At 43.6% G+C, this 19,749-nt stretch overlaps 1 protein-coding gene across 3 annotated transcripts in view; it reads right to left on the bottom strand.

The window, feature by feature from the left end:
* Nucleotides 1-16,753, bottom strand: part of ZNF131 (zinc finger protein 131) — a 31,034-nt gene extending 14,281 nt beyond the window's left edge. Inside the window, exons 1-6 of one of the 3 annotated variants that reach the window (XM_053303002.1) lie at nt 16,098-16,164; nt 11,496-11,969; nt 10,283-10,421; nt 9,408-9,509; nt 8,216-8,360; nt 6,541-7,229 (exon numbers count right to left, since the gene is read on the bottom strand). In XM_053303002.1, coding sequence (XP_053158977.1) covers nt 6,541-7,229; nt 8,216-8,360; nt 9,408-9,509; nt 10,283-10,406 — 1,060 coding nt within the window. In that variant the 5' untranslated portion in view covers nt 10,407-10,421; nt 11,496-11,969; nt 16,098-16,164. Of the gene's footprint in view, nt 1-6,540; nt 7,230-8,215; nt 8,361-9,407; nt 9,510-10,282; nt 10,422-11,495; nt 11,970-16,097; nt 16,165-16,315; nt 16,439-16,575 lie in introns of those variants that run through there. The other 2 variants (XM_053303001.1, XM_053303000.1) reach the window with 2 other exon arrangements.
* Nucleotides 16,754-19,749: the final 2,996 nt, after the last annotated feature.

The following is a 19,749-nucleotide window of genomic DNA, read 5'->3' as shown; positions in this document are numbered from 1 at the left end:
GTCATTTGACGTCTAAGTGTCTGAGTGCCTAATTGTAGTAATAAATAGGCCCAAAAATGAACAGAGGGGGGAAAACACCACTGGGGAGAATATTTTAGACTTTTAAGTCTTTAAATTCTGATTGGATCTGATTAAAGTCCAATTGAAATCTAATTAAATCATGGGAAAGGAGAAGGGAGAAAGAGAGAGACAAAGAGGTGGAGGGAAAAATAATGGCCTAATTAACTAACTAACTAATAGCCTCATAAGGTCATTTGCTACTGCTGAGTTGTTTCCAGCAGTACAGTGTCTGTACGTTCCAAGCCAAAACAGTTCTAGATTGTTGAAGCCATGTCTAAGCCTGGTCAGTGGCTTTAGATCAGTCTTCAATTGGTGGCAGCCTACCTCGAAGGAGCAGAACAGAGCCAATGTGGTGTAGTGGTTAGAGTGTTGGACTAGGATCAGAGAGATCCGAGTTCAAATCTCCATTCAGCCATGAAACTCAGTGGGTGACTCTGGGCCAGTCACTTCTTTCTCAGCCTAACTGGCCTCACACGGTTGTTGTGAGGATAAATATAACCATGGGCCCCGCTCTGGGCTCCTTGGAGGAAGAGCGAGATAGAAATATATAAGTAAAATAAATAAATATCCTTTCCCAGTCTCCAATCAGGTTAAAAAGAGCCTTAGCAGCTTTGGTCAGTTTTGCAGAGAAAATGCTTTATATGTTAACTATCATAAGACCAAAATTATGCGGTTTGCTAAAACAAAGAAAATTATTGAACAATCGATGGTCACATGATCGAGCAAGTAGATAGTTTTAAATACTTGGGTATAATTTTCCATATTAAGGGTAGTCCAAACCCCCGCAAAAATATGTGAAATAGAATGTGTGAAATGTTCCTGGGCCATTTTGGCTTTTTATAGATCTAAAGGTGGACCATTTATCTCTCCCACAGTTAGACTATATGAAGCTAAGACTCTTGCTCAGCTGCTCCTTGGAATTCAGATTTTCTCTCATCAGGACCTTGCATCTCCTGAAGTTATTTAATCCAGATTTCTGGGGAGTTTGTTCCAGGTCCCTCAGTGTGTATCTAATGCTGCTATACATTTGGAGTTATGTATTCACCTTAAGTGGTGTAGTGGGGAAATGCTTGACTAACAAGCAGAAGGTTGGGTTAGAGTTATGTATGCACCTTAAGTGGCGTAGTGGGGAAATGCTTGACTAACAAGCAGAAGGTTGCTGGTTCGAATTCCCGCTGCTACTATATCGGGCAGCAGCAATATAGGAAGATGCTGAAAGGCATCATCTCAGACTGCACGGGAGGAGGCAATGGTAAACCCCTCCTGTATTCTACCAAAGAAAACCACAGGGCTCTGTGGGTACCAGGAGTCTAAATCAACTGAACAGCACACTCTACATTTATGCTCAGGATGGAAGGCAAAGCCTAGATGCTAATTTGTAATTTTTGTATAGAACTTTTTCCTCTTCCCTAAAGGTCTAATCCCCATGTTATCAGATAGTTTTCATTCCAGTTGGAGATCCTCTATCAGTTTCTCCCTGCCCTATTACTGGACTGGAGCTACAAGCGAGCTAAGCTTGTTCTCAAGCAGAGGATACTGGATGTGACTCATCAAGGATGCCTCTGAATACCAGTTGTAGGGGAGTAACAGCAGGAGAGAGGGCATGCCCTCAACTCCTTCCTGTAGGCTCCCAGCAGAATCTTGTGGGCCACTGTGTGAAACAGGATGCTGGACTAGATGGGCCTTGGGCCTGATCCAGCAGGGCTGTTCTTATGTTCTTAAGAAGAACACACTCTTTTGTCCAATAGATCCATTTATGGTACGCCCTCATTTGAGGTTTCACCTGCCAGATATTTAAATTTACTTGTGGTCCCCAAATATAGGAGAATATTCTCTTTAGCTTGCTTCAATGCATCTCCATCTGCAGTATTAGATGGCAGGTACAAAGAAGACCCTTGTTCAGCATGTCATTATTTGTGTGGTGATAGAGCGGATGAGTCAATTACTCATATGTTATTATATTGTAAATTTTATAATGATTTTCAGGTTGCTCTTATTGATCCATACTTAAGAAATTATTATGGCCGTTCAGATCTCGTACTAGCTGTTTACACAGAATGTGGCCAAATTTCCTCTGATTGCTAACAGGATTAGACAAGCTTTTTCTACAGCCCTTTAACCTCTCTGTATTATAGCTGTTGAATATTGTTATTATGCTCAGATTTGATGCATTTTCTCCTTTCCTTTTCCTGGTCAGTGACCAAATAAAGAATTAGTGTATCATTATTGACTTTCCTTGCCTGCCAGTTCTGCAAGTGCCACTCACCCTGTGCCCACCATTTGCTCTACAAGGAAAATACTGTTTATTAAGCCGGTGTTTGCCTTGTAATGTGCAATTCCACCATTAATGTCATGGATCAGTTATGCAGATTTTTAATTCTTCCATTTCTCTCTTTCGCATGCTTGCTGGCAACAGAGGCCACTGAAGGATCCCAAATTCTTGTATTCTAAGGCTGAATGCTCCCGCTCCATGGTACATAAGTTGTAGCTTATGCCTTACCCCAGTTTCCCTCTTGAAAACAGTGCGGCGGTGGCAGCGGGGGGGGGGGGGGCGGTCCATATTGATCCACTGCATGGCTCCCGAACAATTCAACAATGCTGTGAAAAGCCTTCAACCAGCACTTCATATAGATGCCAAATAAACAAACCAACAGCTACAAAACGAACAGACCACTTGCACATCCACCTCAAGAGAAGACAACGGGGAGATAGGAGAGCTGTCTTCAATATCTGAAGGGCTGAAACATAGAGGCAGGAACAGACTTGTTCTCTGCTGCTCCTGAGGGCAGGGCAAGAACTAATGGGATGAAATTATAAGGAAGCAGATTCCGGCTTAACATTAGGAAGAACTTCCCAACTGCAAGAGCTATTTGACAGGGGAGCAGTCTGCCTCATGCAGTGGTGGGCTCTCCTTTGCTGGAGGTTTTCAGACGGAGGGTGGCCAGGCACCTGTCAAGGATGTTGTAGAGGTTTCTGCACTGAGTAAGGGGTTGGACTAGAAGACCTCAAGGTCCCTTCCAGCTCTAACATCCTATGAGCCAGATGCTTCAGAAATTAATGAAACTCAAAAGGAGCAAACATTAAAAGCAACATAGCGGTTTTTTTTGTTTTTTTTTAGAAGCATAACATTCATTTCCTGATGTGTACAATGACCCACAGTCAAAAGCAGATATCCACTAGGCAGAATCTGGCTTCCGACATATGTAGCTAACCACTGCATATCAGCTATCATTTTTAGCACAGAAGCAAGTTTCCTGTACTCGTGGTTCAGGAGGAAAGTTATGCAAGTATGCAGGTACTGAAGATTAGGGCTGGGGTGGCGGGGAGGAGCCTTGAATATAGAATTCTGCCATTCCTGGCAATACGGCAATATTTTCCATAGCTGCTTTTAGGAAACAAGCTGCTACCTTGTCAGACTTTGTGATCCACAAATCAGTTCCTGGATTGATTGAAAGCCTGTACACTCTAAAGGCTGTATTGCTAGAGGTAGACCTCGGACTCCCAACATGAAACAGTTGTGGTCCTTGCTTTAGGAACAACGGATCAAGAGCAGGAGAGGTCACTTAGTCTACTCAAAGTCTTGAATTCCATAATGGCAGAAAGGCGAGACAGAACCGTAATCAATTTTTAAAAACCCAGAAACAGGCTGGTTCCCACGATCAAAGCTGCTGCCAAAAGCCAGGCGGCACAGGAAGTGGAGGTGTCCCCAATTCCCAGTTATTTGAGCTGTGAAAAAAGACCAGGAAATGATTTTGTGTGAGGGGTCAATTGTCGTCTGTTTGCAACCAACATCAGCCCCTCTGACCCCTCCCGCACACAATCACTTCCTGGTAATTTGCACTGCACAGACGACCAAATATCAGGAGCACATGCACCACCTCCTCCTCCTCCTGCATCTGGTGCCCAATAGTCAGTGGCAGCTTTGACTGTGAGAACCAGCCCTATCTCCAATGAACTGGAAAATAGGCTGTTCTGAATTAGAGACACACAGAATCGCGATTCAGAAGCAGAATCGCCAGCACAATCCCTGTAAAAACAAGGGCTTCCACAGCCCCTTTAACGAGGAGGAGAGCAGATCCTGCTCCTCCTCCACTCACTGCCATTGCTGTAATCCCAACACTCCTCCCAGATATCTTTGGGTGCTGGCAGGGCATCTCCTAGCTGCCTCTGCACACAATGCTGGCACACACATGGCCTCTGCGCATGTTTCAGAATTGTTTCAGCACATCCCTATTTTGAGTTTCCTCCCTCTGTAAATCTGACATTTACAGATGTGCCCCAACAGCAACAAATTCAACAACAGATTAAACACACAGTGCAGTCATTGCTAGTTCAGTGCTCCATCAGTGATGAAGGACATGCTTCTCTCCTATTTTCACATATTTGCTAACATGAGCTGCACTTGGTCAAAGCCTTGTGAAATTGCCTAGAAAAGCACCTCCATGGAGACTGCCAATTCCATGCAAAGGCAATATACAACAGGTGGCTCACTCCAGTCTTCTAGCAAGCCACACAGCACGAATGAAGTCCCACAAGAGGCAAGGTATGATGTTGCTCCCTGACTGGGAGCAACGCATCACAAAATTTCTAGGATCATGAAGCACAGCCTAAATAATTCAGTATATACATTTCAATTTAGTATATAAGGAACCTTTGCAAAATGCATTTGGCTTGTACTATCCTTTGCCCCTAAAACTGGAAGACACTGAGGGGAGGGGAAGGGTGAGAGATTCTACCATTCTCCTAAGCTAGTGCAGGTTGGCGGGAGGTCACCAGGATGTCAGTACAAGGGTGCTGTAAACCGAGTGATAAGCACCTGAGGGAAGGGTCATACTGTCTCCATGATCAGAGGTACAATATTGCCAACTACCAGATCCTGGGGACAAACCAGTGATGGTGCCTAAGACATGCCGCTTCTTCAAGTCATTTGGGGGATCACTGATCACCTGGGATAAGCAACTGTAGCTTGTGGGAGAGGAGCTGCTTTCATGCAAAAGGTCCTGGGTTCAATCCCTAGCATTTCCACATAGGGCTGGGCAAGACCCCTGTCTGAAACCCTGGAGAGCTGCTGCCAGACAGGGTAGGCAATACTGAACTAAATGGTCCATCAGTCTGACCCGGTATGAGGCAGCTTCATATGTTTGTTACTGCAAAAAACAGTTTGCAGGATTAAGAATTTTGCTCTGATCCATCAAATAAATACTCAAGTCCCTATATGGTCATTTTGACATGGTGAAGCCACCACACCTCCTCCATACTCCAATAACCATCCATGCTCATAGGTTTGTTGAGTTTGCCCACAACATGGCTGCCATGTTGAAATGTCAGAGCATTCAGAAGACCAAACAAAACAAAATGGAATCTTCTATCTTCATCACAATGAAATCACCCAATTAATTTGACTGGTGGATCAATCTGAAGCAAGCAAGATTCATTTCCAAGCCAGAGTCTCAGACAACAGACAGTTCCCTAACAAAGACAAAACTTCACTGATGGATCCTCTTGGGGCAGGGGTGAAAGCATAAGAACTTCTGCTCTAGGCATCTAGTTGAATTATGTTTTACTGTGATTCAGCTCACCCCTCCCTCATGTGACAATATCTAGAGCCTAACTGCAAACTTGTGACAATCAGTGAAACTTCAACATGCAAGACCTACCAAGATAAATGCAGTCCATATGGCACATATTGCAGCCAGGCAAGGTAACACACACGAGGTCCTGAAGAGACTGGCATACATGGCCAGTGGTCATCAGTTCCCAGTATGACTCAAATCAGGGAAAGACAACCTTGCTTTTTGAGCTGTAGCTGAACTACAACTCCCATCATCCCCAGGCACCATAAATTGCCTGATAGGAGTTGTAGTTCAACGTGTAAGAGAGCCAAGGTTGTCTATCACTGACTTAAATGGTTTCTGGATAACTTTCCATGTAAAAGATTTTGCATTTCAATGTTCAAATAGAAGATTCAACATTTGTACCATTCTTCTCTGACCATGCTCAGACATCATACTAAACCATGATTTAGTGTTAGTAGCTCATGTGATTCTTCCCTCTGCTGCATGTAAGGGGATTCAAGTGTGCTGCAAACACAAACTCTGATTAGCCATTGCATTCGAACTCAGCAATCATGGTTTGTTCTAACCACAGTTTGTGAACATGACACAACAGCATCCTAATTGCATCACAAATTGTGGTTAGAATAAAACACAACTTGCTGGATACAAATGCAACAGCAAACTGTCATGACTTCGTAGCCCAAAGAAGTAATTTCTTTGGGCTACGAAGCAGTAAGATCTTCTTCCCTTGTGCACAAAGCCCAAGACTCTTTTTTGTGATATTAAATCATGGTTTAGTGCTGTGTCTTAATATGACCTGAGAAACATTTAAGGCTATAGCAAAATATTAGTCAAGAGTGGGGAGGAAGGGGAAGGGGGGAGGGAGTGTCTCAGGAAAGGATTTAGCAAGCTCACCACCAATTACCTGTGTGTTTCCGAAGATGCTCTTTAAAATGACCAAAGTGGTCAAATTGTTTGTCACAGTACTGACAGACGTGTATTTTTTTGCCAGGTCTTTGTTTCTTGTTGGCTCCAGCTTCATCAAGGTGGTGATAAGTAAGGTGCTGCTTCAATGCACTTTCACGCAGGTACCTTTTGTTGCATAGGTCACACTTGTAATTTTCAGTGGAGTGCGTTTTCATGTGTTCCTTAAAGTGGTAAAACAATTTAAATGAACGGTTACACTTTTCACAGTGGAAGAGGTTGTTGACATGCGACAGCTGGAGTTCCATGATCTCGATGCCTTCAATCTGTTTGCCTGTCGGATCGGACGCACTGTCGCACTCCTCCTGAATGTCACTTTTTCTTTCCCCATGGCGGAACTTGCTGGTGATATCTGCCAGAAGGGCCAAAGCAGACTCATCTGAAGTACCCGTGGTCTGTATGTACTTTATAGACTGTTCAGCAGAAGCTACCTCCTCAAGCGCCTCGATGTTATTTTCTTCCACATCAATAGCCCCTTCTGCAATCTCTACCTCGATTTCAACAGGCTCCGATTCTGCACAAGGTAATGTTTCAGTGATAACATTAGAGGTCTCCGCTATCTTCCTCTTTTTGGCTTTATTTTTATCTTGTGCCTGATTTGATTCAAGTGGCAATGAATTTTCTTTGTTCCTGGAAAAATGGTACATAAAACAGAGTAAAGAACCAAACACGAAAAGGACTACTTGCAAGTTGATTTCAGGTGTTGGAAAGAGTTTTGGGTTGAGAGAAAGGACAGCATGATTCAAATTGGTTAACTATGGCTAAGCAACAGGCAGATGCTCCTCCCAGATGCTCTTCCCAACCCTTAAGGGGAATATCTTACCACACTCACATGTGGTCTTCTATTCAAATGCACATCTGGAGTTCCACAGGTAGGAAACCCCTGCCTTAGATAACAGCTGAAACCAACAACTTACAATAACTACAGATAGGTGCCAACAGCCAAATGGGCTCCTAGTGGACTGGCTAAGCCAGTTATGAAGGCAATATTAATTTTTGCAAGATTATACAGCCCTATTCTTAAGGGCCTTTTAATACATTGCAAAGTGGCAATCTTGAATTTGCCAGCAGGTCACAGTCAATCTTCGCTCTCTAATAAATGCATGTGCATAAAACACAAGTTTGTCTACACCAGGGATTCTCAATGTTGGGTCCCCAGATGATTTTGGACTTCAACTCCCATAATCCTCAACCAAAGGCCACTGGGGCTAGGGATTATGGGAGTTGAAGTCCAATAACATCTGGGGACCAAACATTGAGAAGCCCTGGTCTACTTTTCCCTTTTTCAGGTGGGTTTCCAATAATCTTAGATACCAAGCTACAAAACATAATGTTCAATTCAGCCCGAACGAAAAGCAGATTCAGAAAGGAGGAGGCCAAATGCGTTTGGGTCATGTTATAAAGTAGATGGCATAGACCTATGCACAGCAACTTATTGATGGGTAAGCCATGTACTTTATAACATGACCCAAACACATTCGGCCTCCTCATTTCTGAATCTGCTTTTCGTTCGGGCTGAATTGAACATTATGATTCTCAGTGTTGGGTCCCCAGATGTTATTTATTAGAGAGAATTATTGGAAGCCTTCCCAAGATCTGAGAAACTCCACACTCACCTGATTTCAAGTGCTTTAATGGCTTCTAACATCTGAAGATACTCAGCTGCTTTCCAGACATCATTTGCTTCTTCTTCTCCTTGGACCATTAGCTTGGCGGTGTAAGTGAACTCAATTAAGTGACGAAATGCCATGTTACTGACACCTGATTGAAGGCAAAAGGCCACATGAAACCTACAGGACATCAGAAGCCAACTCTTATATTTTGCACTGACAGCCAACAACATTTTGCTGTCAAATATCTAGATCAGGAGTTCCCAAACTTGTGATAGTCCAGATATTATTATTACATTTTTATACCGACCTATCCAAAGTCTCTGAGCAGTGCACAACAACACCATAATTCAGATGTTGCTAAACTACAACTCCCATCATCCTCAACTACAATTTACTATGGCTGGGGGTGATGGGAATTGTAGTTCAGTAATATCTCAAGTACCATAGGTTGGGAACCCTTTATCCAGTGGGTCAGAAACACTAGTGTAGCCTTGTGCAACATGTCTGGCACTACCTCCAAACCCAGAGACTCCACCTACCCTATCTTACATGCATTTGTCTAATTCCCTTGTAAAGCCATATAAGTCAGTGGCTCTCACCACATTTTATGGAATTTGTATGGCTAATGATCCATCGTGTGAAGCATCATCCTCTCCTGTACATCTTGAATCTGCCATCAGTCAGTTTGGCAGCAGTTCTGCATGGTCCAGAATTACTGAGAAAGAGAGAAAAATCTCTCTTCATACCACACAATTCTATAAACTTCTATCATATCCAACACCATCAACTTAAAGGGTAAATAGGCTTCACTTTATCCCCTTTACAACTTTGAATAGGAACAGGGCTGCTTGGGCCAAATAAGGATTTTATTAAATAACTCTACCTCTGATTATCCTAGGCTAGGCACCACCATTTAATTTATAAGTGCCATGGCTCCATGGCATCGGGGATTTGCCAAACCCTGCTCCATCTTCTCGTATGCCTGGAAGCCCAGCCCAACACATCAGAGTCCCAACCTGAGAATATGCCAGTAAGACATATGGGCCACTGTGTGAGACAGTATGCTGGACTAGATGGGCCTTGGGCCTGATCCAGGAGGGCCACTCTTATGACTGCGTGGGCAGTGACATTGATGGTTGATTTCCCCCAGTTCTTCTCAAAGAAGAATTCAGAATCAATCACACCAGTTAATTACCTTCTATCTCTACTAGCGGCTCCTGAGTGAAGTCTTGAAAGAATTTGTGGAAAAACTGGCTGCAAGCAGCAAGAACAGCTTTATGAGCTTTAAAATGATGCCCTAGAAGGGAGAGAAAAAAGTTTATATAAAACCATGTACACATATTGCAGTGTGTTAAAAGTCAAACTAGAGAAAAATCATTTTCATACATAGCCTTATTTAGGGACAAACTAAAATCAATCAAATTGAGTGTCTATTGTTTATCACAGAACAGTGATATGTGAGTTTTAGTTCAAATGCCTTTAGTCTTCATTTGCAATGGTCACCAAACCTCCCTTTCAGTCATTTCTCTCCCTGCTGTTGGGACTTTGCAGAGGTGCAACAGCAATGAGGTACTGCCAATACTACCCGAAAAAGCCCAGTGTGAGAGAAACAAACAACCTTTCTTTCCACCATGACTTAGGGGAGGAAAGAAGGGGCAGTTCTCTTCCTCACCCTTGACTTTTGGTGCTGCTGGTCCCTGATCAGAAGAATCCTTTATAATGTAGAAGTTAAATTCTATATATCATAACACAAACCTATATGAAAGGTTTCATTTCCCCAAAACAAATGTAGATTTGTGAAGCACAATCCAATGCATGTTTATTTGGAATTAAGTCCTGCTCATTTCAATGGGACTTAGTCCTAGGAAGGTGTATATATTTTACCTAAGGTTGTAAGTACCAAATTAGATGAACCACATTACTCAGAGTCCAAGAAGATTTGTCCTTTTGAATTCAATGAACCTAAACTGGTTTGAATCTAGATACTTTAAAATTTACATAGATTAGGTAGTAAGCAAACTATAGAGTGTGCGTGTGTGCACACATAATCCAGTTTCTATCACAACATACCATCCACAATCAGAGTGATGTCTGTGAACTGATCCTTCTCTCGCTGTTCATTCAGTCTGTCCAAAATTACTTTATAATGATCTGGAAATTCCTGAATGCAGTTCATCGTCTCTTCAGCTTCCATGGCTAATGGATTTATCTAGAAAACATTACAATCAAATGCAAACTTTACAGTCTATAAACATGCAATAATATAAAAAAGGAATTAGCATGGATATGTGCCAGCAATCCAGAGACAAAAATATGAGCTAAATTGTTGAGTAATCACAGTAAAACCATCTTTATATCTACCATCTTTGAATGAGAATGGTTTTCCTCTTAGGAAGCCATGGCCAAAGTAAAGGTCAACATCCAAATTGTGGCTCAGAGGCAGTAAGAAGCCCATTGTATGAACATGGGGATGGGGGGAAAGGGAATACTCCAGTCCCTTTAGGATCAAGAAAGTCTAGAAAATGACAGAGGCAGCTAGGCCAGGAAAAAGCAATTACAATGAAGAAGAAAAGCAAGCAAGAGATGCAGGGAAACAGGCCATTGAAGAGGGAGAACACCAGTCTTGGGACAGCGTCTTATGGTGCTCATTCAAAGGAAGATTTTAGTATTGCCTTAGGAGGTGAACCTTGCCTAGGGTCACTGCTTTTTCAAGTTTTCTTGCACACAACAGAACAAACTTGGTCTCCTCCTCCCATTTGACATAACTGTTTGTGAAGGAAAGCTAAGTCACCCTTTCCACCTGATCCCTGGGGAGAAACTTTGGTGTAAGCTACTGAGATCATCAGTAGACCGTTGTTTGCTTCTTTTGATGTTCAAATTATACAAAAGCTCTTCTGTAAGGGTGCGTTGCAGCGCTCAGGGACACCTCAGCAAGGAAATACCAACATTCAGAGGAGTCAGACAGGGTTGTATTCTGGCTCCACTGCTTTTTAACTTTTATATTAACTCTCTTGTATCCCATCTAGATAATTTAGACCATCATCCACCAAAATTAGCAGACAGACATCTTGCTATACTTCTATATGCAGATGATGCTGTCATTCTCTCGCAAACTCCAATAGGTCTAAGAAAAGTTTTGTGCTCTCTTGCTACCTATTGCGAAGAGCAACTTCTAGAAATTAATTATAACAAAACTAAGATCCTGGTGTTTGCAAAGAGACCAAAGATTCGGAACTGGTCACTAAATGGGTAGAGGTTAGAACAAGTTAAGTATTTCAAATACCTTGGCATAATATTCCAGTCCTCAGGCAGAAGGGGTACACACAGATAATATGTAAGGTAGAATGCACACAAAAATGCACGAGCAATCCAATCTTTCCAGCACTCCAGGAATGCCGAATTTATCCCCTCAGCAATAAAATTCTTTTTGGCCAAACTACGAGCACAGCTCCTTTATGGAGCTTAACTTGGCACATACTCCAACTTCTCTAAGCTGGAAACTGCAATCTACGTTCCTGAGGAACATTTTTCAGGTATCCTGGTGTGTGCCCAGTGCTGTCCTACGTCTGGAAGCAGGACTGCTTAAAGTAGAGGCCAGAGCATGGATCAATATCTTCGAATTCTGGCTGAATTCTGGTTTTCCACCCTGCAGATTTTGCTCCACTTGTGCTAAAGGACATCTATCACTCCAGGTGGAAGAGAGAACTGGAGGAAAGGCTGCAACGTTATTGGTTCCTCCCCTTTCGCACTGTTAACTCTGGGATATGAAAATGACAGGGTCAAACTCAGACAAAGAATATATGACATGGAGCGTCAAATTGATCAGGGCTCTATTCCTGTTGGTGTCGATTTGGGCAACCAAGTTCTGAGTTTCAACCCTGCCAGATACCTAAGCCAGATAACCGTACCAAAATACCTCAGAGGTTTGACACAGGAACGGTGCAATGTCTTGCAAACAGCAGCCCTGGAAGGGAGATACCAAAAAAACCCTATAAAGAACACACTTGTCCCTGCAAACTGGAAGATAGTGAAACAACGGCTCATGTGCTCATGAGCTGGTCTTGTGGTAGCAAGCATGACTTGTCCCCTTAGCTAAGCAAGGTCTGCCCTGGTTGCATATGAAAGGGAGACTAAAAGTGTGAGTACTGAAAGATATTCCCCTCAGGGGATGGAGCCGCTCTGGGAAGAGCATCTAGGTTCCAAGTTCCCTCCCTGGCAACATCTCCAAGATAGGGCTGAGAGAGATTTCTGCCTGCAGCCTTGGGGAAGCCACTGCCACTTTGTGAAGACAATACTGAGCTAGCTAGACCAATGGTCTGACTCAGTATATGGCAGCTTCCTATGTTCCTATTGTCAATTTTACCAAGGTATATCGCATAAACATATAACTCTTTTTATTAGTTGCCATCCAGGTTGTACAGATTCTTTTTATCTTGATTATCTTTTAACAGAGCAGAATGATCTGAGATCTTATAATGTGGCTAAGTTCTGTTTAAAAGCCAACAAAGTTCACCAGGAGTTCATTAAGAATAATTGTTAACTGTGTTTAACTATGTACTTAACTATTGTATCATAACCTTGCAGGTTTATTTTGCTGGGCTTCTGTTTGTATACTGTGCTGGTCAGTGACGTAATAAAGGAATTGAAGACACCCTTTTGTCATTTAGATCACAGGCAACATGAATTCATATTCCCCTTCCTAGAAACTCAGGTGCATAAGCACAGAAAAAAAGAGCTTAACCCAGCCACAGTAGTCTAGACAGCAGGTGAACAGGCATAGGGGCTGTAAACTCTGGGTGTCCAGCTGGTGGGAGTACAATAAGGTTGGCTACAGCCCCTTGTACATATGCGTGCACACAGCAGCACTTGGGCAACCAAGATTATCTGAGGCCTGGAGCGCCTGACTTATGAGGTGAGGCTTCAGCATCTTGGGCTTTTTAGTTTGGAACAGAGGTGACTGCAGGGAGACATGACTAAGGTGTATTAATTATGCATAGAGCAGAGAGAGTGGAGCCACCTAATGGCACAGTGGGGAAGTAACTTGCCTAGCGAGCAAGAGGCTGCCGGTTCAAATCCCTACTAGTATGTTTCCCAGACAGGTGTTTCCCAGACTATGGGAAACACCTATATTGGGCAGCAGTGATATAGGAAGATGCTGAAAGGCATCATCTCACACTGTGTGGGAGGAGGCAATGGCAAACCCCTCCTGTATTCTACCAAGAAAACCACATGGCTCTGTGGTCGCCAGGATTCAACACTGACTTGACGGTGCAACTTTACCTTTAGAAAGAGTGGAGAGAAATTTTTCTCTCTCTTTCACAATACTAGAACCAGGAGTCATTGCATGAAACTGAAGCCTGGAAAATTTAGGACCGATAAAAGGAAGTACCTTTTCACACAATGCATAGTTAATTTATGGAATTCTCTGCCACAGGATGCAGTGATGGCAACAAGATTGGATGGCTTTAAAAGAGGCTCAGAAAAATTCTTGGAGGATAGAAATATCAATGGCTACTAGTCTGGTGGCTATAGGCCACCTCCAGCCTCAGAGGCAAGATGCCTCTAGATACCAGTTGCAGGGGAGCAACAACAAGAGAGAAGGCATGCCCTCACCTCTTGTCTGTGGGCTTCTGAGAGGCATCTGGTGGGCCACTGTGTCAAACTTGATGCTGGACTAGATAGGCCTTGGTCTTGATCCAGCAGGGTTGTTGTGTTCATGAAAGCCATTTCCCAGCTGTGTGATCCATAATGCTATGGAGTATGCATGATTTATTTTATGTATAGTATACTTTTCTCTCATGATGGAACTCAAGGTGGAATGCATGAGGGTTCCCAAGCAGTCTCCCATCCAGGCCCAGACCTGCTTAGTTTCAAAGCTGCTGCATCATGTGTCTTCACACCAAACCCTGGAACCCTGGTCTAGCTGCTATCCAACCATCTGAATGCCACATCCTGCAGTTTTGCAGTCACCAGCCTCAGTTTTTCCCGAGTCAATCTGAGATATGTAGGAATCAGTCCTACACAGCTCTGCATAACATTTTCAGATTTCCAGGTGACAGCAACAAACATCTCCAGGAAATCAGGCATCTGGGACCCTTTTCAAGTTAGGTGCAATGCACAAAATTGTATCTTTTGATACTGAATGTAAACATGATGCTGCAGTTTATACTTCTATTGTGCTATCAGTGTGCACAGTGCTTTACAGCATATATGAAGAGAGGGTCCTTAGTGAAAGAGCTCTGAATCTAAAATTCAGTTGAAGAGAGTGGGGGCAGGGGTAAACAAAGGAAGCATATGCACTTATTTCAGTTATGCAAATATAGGCTTTGTTACAACAGGGTACAGGAACTGGGGGTTGTGCCAAAGGCTGCATGAAAAGGTGATTTTGGAGGAGGGGTAGGAAGGAAGCAAGGCAGGAGGATATCCTTGGATAGCTTGGAGGAGCAAGAGTAATGGGACGGGATATATTAGGGTATGAAAGCAGAGAAATAAAGAGGGTTTTGATGGCAAGGATGAGACACTCATGCTGGATCTGGGAGTGGAGTGGAAGTCAATGCAGTAATTTAAGGAGGAACATCACTTCATTGGTAAGATAGACAGATACACCTTGAAAGCTTGGAATCACTTTAACTGAGTACAAAAAGCAAGGTTGCATGCTGGAACCCTATGCACACTTACCTGTTCAATGGGCAAGGCCCATTGAACACAGTGAGCATTATTTCCAAGTATACATGAACAAGATCAGGTGGCACTCCAAATTAAGTCCTTTCAAATGCACATCCCAAAGCAATACAAATAGTAAACTTAAAGTCTGCCACAAACAAGTTGTTTGTGGCAGAAGTGTCCCATAATTATTTTAATAGAGTATATGACACAGCAATAGGGTCACCAAATACCAGGGAGATCAGGGTTCATAGGAAGCTGCCATATACTGAGTCAGACCATTGGTCTATCTAGCTCAGTATTGTCTTCACAGACGGGCAGCGGCTTCTCCAAGGTTGCAGGCAGGAATCTCTCTCTCAGCCCTATCTTGGAGAAGCCAAGGAGGGAACTTGGAACCTAGATACTCTTCCCAGAGTATCATGTACAAAGGCTCATGTACCTTTCACTGCAGTGCAAAATAAATTATAACAAGCAGAGCTTTCCTTTACCCTTCAGGACAAATTGCACCTGCCAAGTTCTTTTTACTACACAATTATTAAAAATATACAACTCTCCTTCTCCTCTGGCCACCTTCCTCATCCAGGGATATCCTACAGAAGTTCAGAACATGTGACTCTCTCACTTCATTTTACATTTATATCCTGCTGTTCCTCCAAAGCAGTGTATACAGATTATGTTTATCTTCACAACAACTCTGTGGGGTAGGTTAGACTTAGAGATAGGTGACTGGCCCAGACTCACACAGTGAGTTTCATGGCTGAATGGGGATTTGAAGTCAGATCTCCCAGATTGTAGTCCAACACTCTACTATACCATGCTAGCTCTCTTATGCATGCAGTTGAGCTTTATACAGAAGTGTCACAGACTGTACCACTTGCAAATCATGTCCACCGGACACAGTTTACCACTGTTTTTCTGTGCGAACAGACATGCATGCACCAAATGAGGAAAACACTACTAACAAAACAATTCAAGTAGTGAAGGCTGCAGTGCTCTACAGATTTGTCTGGTAGTTAAGTTCTGCTGAAAGAAATGCCGCTAATTTCTGAGTAGGTATCTATTATATTATTGGAAGTGAGCTCTCTTATTGAAAAGCTTATGCCACAAGAATCTACCAGCATGATCCTATCCATGTTCACTCAGAAATAAGTCCCAGTCTTCTTAATGGGGCTTACTTCCAGGAAAGCATGAATAAGATACCTAGTGACAGGTACTTGTGCACCTTAGCTCTTTAAATGACCAAAAGGCATCTTTCTGTCTTTCCCTTCTTTCTGGGCCTTCAAGGTGCCCCAGAAGCCCACGTGCCCCAAAGGGCCAAGACTTTGGCACTTGACCCCATTGGGATCCCTGTCAATCAACAGAGCACTAGCCAATCGTAACGCAGAAAGGAAGCGAAAGGGGCCAATGAGCGCTCGAAGCAGACTAGGCGGAAGGCCTAACCGTGGAGGGGCGCCGACCAGCCACAGAAGCTCCTAAAGCGGGGAAAGGACTGAGCAGCGAGCGCCCGCGCGGGTCGGCGAGAACAGAAAGACGCCATGAGAGCCGGCGCATGGACCAGCGCGATTCCAGCGGAGGCTCCGTCTCCAGAGCCGTTATTACGTCATCAAATCGCGCATTAAATCGATCCCTCTTCGACGCCCGCCTCGGCCAGAGGGGCGCGCAGACCCCGAGAAAATCGGGCGCTTCCGACAAGGACTTACCCGCGGGGTGCCTCCTGCTCCGCCGGCCCGCCTCGGCCGCTGCTATCGCTTCGTGCCCGCCTAGCTTGCCGAAAAGCGGGGCAGGCACCGGCCAATAGCACTACTCGCATTCCCGTCGTGCACCGCGCGCCGGAAATGGCGGATTCGTTGACCTCCTTTACCTGTTAGGGCGCTCTCGGGAAACTGGAGGAGCCCAGTGCATGCTGGGAGGTTGCCCACTTGAGGCTGTCTCCTCCATCCTCCAAGCCTCAAATGCATGCCGGGAATAGTAGTTTTGTTCTATTTTGCCAGCGCTTTCCAGTTGTACGCCTGAAGGGGTTACCTTTGCTGATTAGCAAGTAGTTTCTGATTCATTGGTTTCTAATGTGGTAGCCTTCGTTCCTTTGCTTCACGAATGTATGCTAAGTAATGCTAAAGCATGCAAAATAACACTCGCACCTAAAATGCGAAATCTTTTTTCACAGCATTTAGCGCATAAGGGATTTAGCAGCTGGCGTTTTAAAAATAAGGCTGGATGGATAGTATCACACACACACACAAAGAAACACACAAGAGGGGAAATAGAAAACCGCTGTAAAAGCCAGTAGGTGGCACATGGGATGTATGTCTAGAAAATGTCTAGTATTGTTGCAGGTGTAAAATCTAATTTATTATAAATGTTCCCTGTTCATCAGATTAAGTTTAACAAGAACGAGTATTCTCTGGATGTCTCCTCCTTTACCAAGGAGAAGAACTTCCCAGTCTCTCCTTTCTGGAGATTATTTCTTGTTAACTTATTCTCTTGATGGAGATAGTTGTCTTTTGAAAAGCAATGGGCATGACAGCATTTAAGGAACCACCTTCCAGTATGTTTTACAGTACATTGAATTTCGGAATTAAAACTGTCAGTACTATATTTATCTACAGTTATGCCCCTCGTTCACCTCTGGATACTGTTACAGTCTGTTGGGCAACTATTTTATTGATGTCTTAGCTATGAGAGTTACATGGAACCTTCAGTCATGGCTTTGAGTACCAAATGCTGGTCATAAACTGACAGGGGACTGGCATCACCACCATGTCCTGTTTGTGACCTTCTCAGGGGCAGCTGCCAGTCGCTGGTGGAGCCAGAATTCTGGATTATATTGACCTTAGTCTCAGCCAACAAAATGATATGGATCTTCTCAACACATTCTGGGCTTGGTCCAATATGGAACTGGCTTCAAAACAGCCTTCCTTCAGTTCCTGCTGCAGTGCCGACTTACAGTAAAACTGCTCCAGATTTGTGCAAGTGTTTCAGGAGTCTTTTCAGATTTCACAAGGCCCTCTGTAAATTGCCCTCCATGAGCCTCTCTTGCTTGGATGAACCCTAGAGAATTAATTTACCGCTACTGCTTGCTAACCTTTGTAAGGAGATTTATGCCAGGAGTAACTAACTTCTTAGAAAGGTCAGAGGGAGGGATGAGGATAAAGTGTCTAGAATCTAATGGTACAAGTCACAGCAGCTTTGCAAGAAGCCATTTCTATGTAGGATTTTTGGTGCATCCCATGTGAAAATGGTTACATGTCACAGAAAACAAAAAACCCAAGTATTATTAGAAATCCCTAACCCCAGTGTTAGGGATTTCTTAAAGCCTAAATTGAAAATCTTGTAATAAACACTTTAGCTCCTTTTTGTAAACCTTTAGTCCCCAATACTGGTGACTATCATGTCAAATATTTAAAAGTTAAAACCTATTTAAATGGTTTTAAGGTTTTCGTTTTTGCCCAAAGATGGAAATTTGGGGCAGTCTACAAATTTGATAAATAAAAATAGAGAAAAAAGGAAATCATTTTAAAAAGCATACTTTAGGAAGAAGAGAATCAAGAATAGCTGCTGTGTTTCCTCTTTGTTGGTTTGCTTTATTCTACACATATATGTACCACCCGGAATCACATTTCCAGGTAATTTACAAATGAAACATAAAAATTGAAACAACAATTTAAACATTTAAAAACAGTTTGCAGATCCAATTAAAAGCTTGGTTGAAAAGGTGTCTAATCAGAGGCTTTTTGAAAGCGGTCAACAGTGGGGAAGCTCTTGTTTTGATGAAGAGTGCATTCCATAGCCTCAGGGTGGCTATAGAGAATGCCAATCCCTGGGAAGTCAGTTCTCCTCAGATTACTTTATTAGGCAGTGGGGCTCATTCCTTCATCCTAGGAATGTGGAAACCAAAGCAGTGAACCTGCAATGAAAACACAGGGCAAGGGGCACTTCCCAGTGTATTGGACAGAGTGTTGCATGATTATTTGCTTGATGGGCAGAAGGCATGGTATGTATGACTATCTGCTCGATGGGCAGAAGTCATGGGTGTATTGCAAGCAGCTCCTGGCTCTTGGAACAAGTTTGTTCTCTCAAAGCCAAGGTGGCTGATTTGGAGAAGCTCAAAGAGTCAGAGAGGTATGTAGATGAGTCCTTCAGGGACTAGAGGCATCTAGATGCCTAGAGGCATCTTACTCCCAGGTTGATGGCTCCTCTGCTATCATGGAGAATGGAGGTCTCGGGGAAGCAGTACATCATTCTGAAGAAGAGGGAAACACTCCTTTAGAAGGGACCCCTTCTGTGGATGATGAGCCCATATCCTCTCATACTCCTCCACGGGTGGGTGGGGCTCCTAGTAGTGGGTGTTTCAGTCATTAGGGGTATAGAAAGATGGGTCTGTAACCTGTGTGTAGACCACACAGTGACTTGCCTGCCTGGTGGGAAGATTGCGGACTTTATGCAGCATCTAGATCGGCAGTGCTGGGGAGTAGTAAGCTGTTGTGGTGCCCTTTGGCACCATTGATGTTGGGAAATGTAGTCAGGAGGTCCTGGAAGCAAAATTTAGACTGCCAGGCTGCCCCAAGGTAGCATTCTCAGAAACGCTACCTGTTCCACATGCAGGGCCAGCAAGACAAGCAGAGCTGAGGGGTCTCAGCGTGTGGATGAGATGGTGGTGCTGGAAGGAGGGGTTTAGATTTGTTAGGCATTGGGACAAAGCAAGCCTGTACAAAAGGGACGGGCTCTACTTGAACCCAGATGGAACCAGACTGCTGGTGCTTAAAATAAAAAAAGCTGCAGAGCAGCTTTTAAAACAAAACCTGGGGGATAGCTGACAGGAGCTGGGCACTATCCGGTTCAGCAAATGCAAACCCTAATAGGGTTGCCATATTCAA

The sequence above is a fragment of the Hemicordylus capensis genome, chromosome 2 (genome assembly GCF_027244095.1).
Source record: "Hemicordylus capensis ecotype Gifberg chromosome 2, rHemCap1.1.pri, whole genome shotgun sequence".
Lineage (NCBI taxonomy): Eukaryota > Metazoa > Chordata > Lepidosauria > Squamata > Cordylidae > Hemicordylus > Hemicordylus capensis.
Note: the sequence above shows the minus strand (reverse complement) of the source record. Positions and strands in the feature narration are given on the sequence as shown.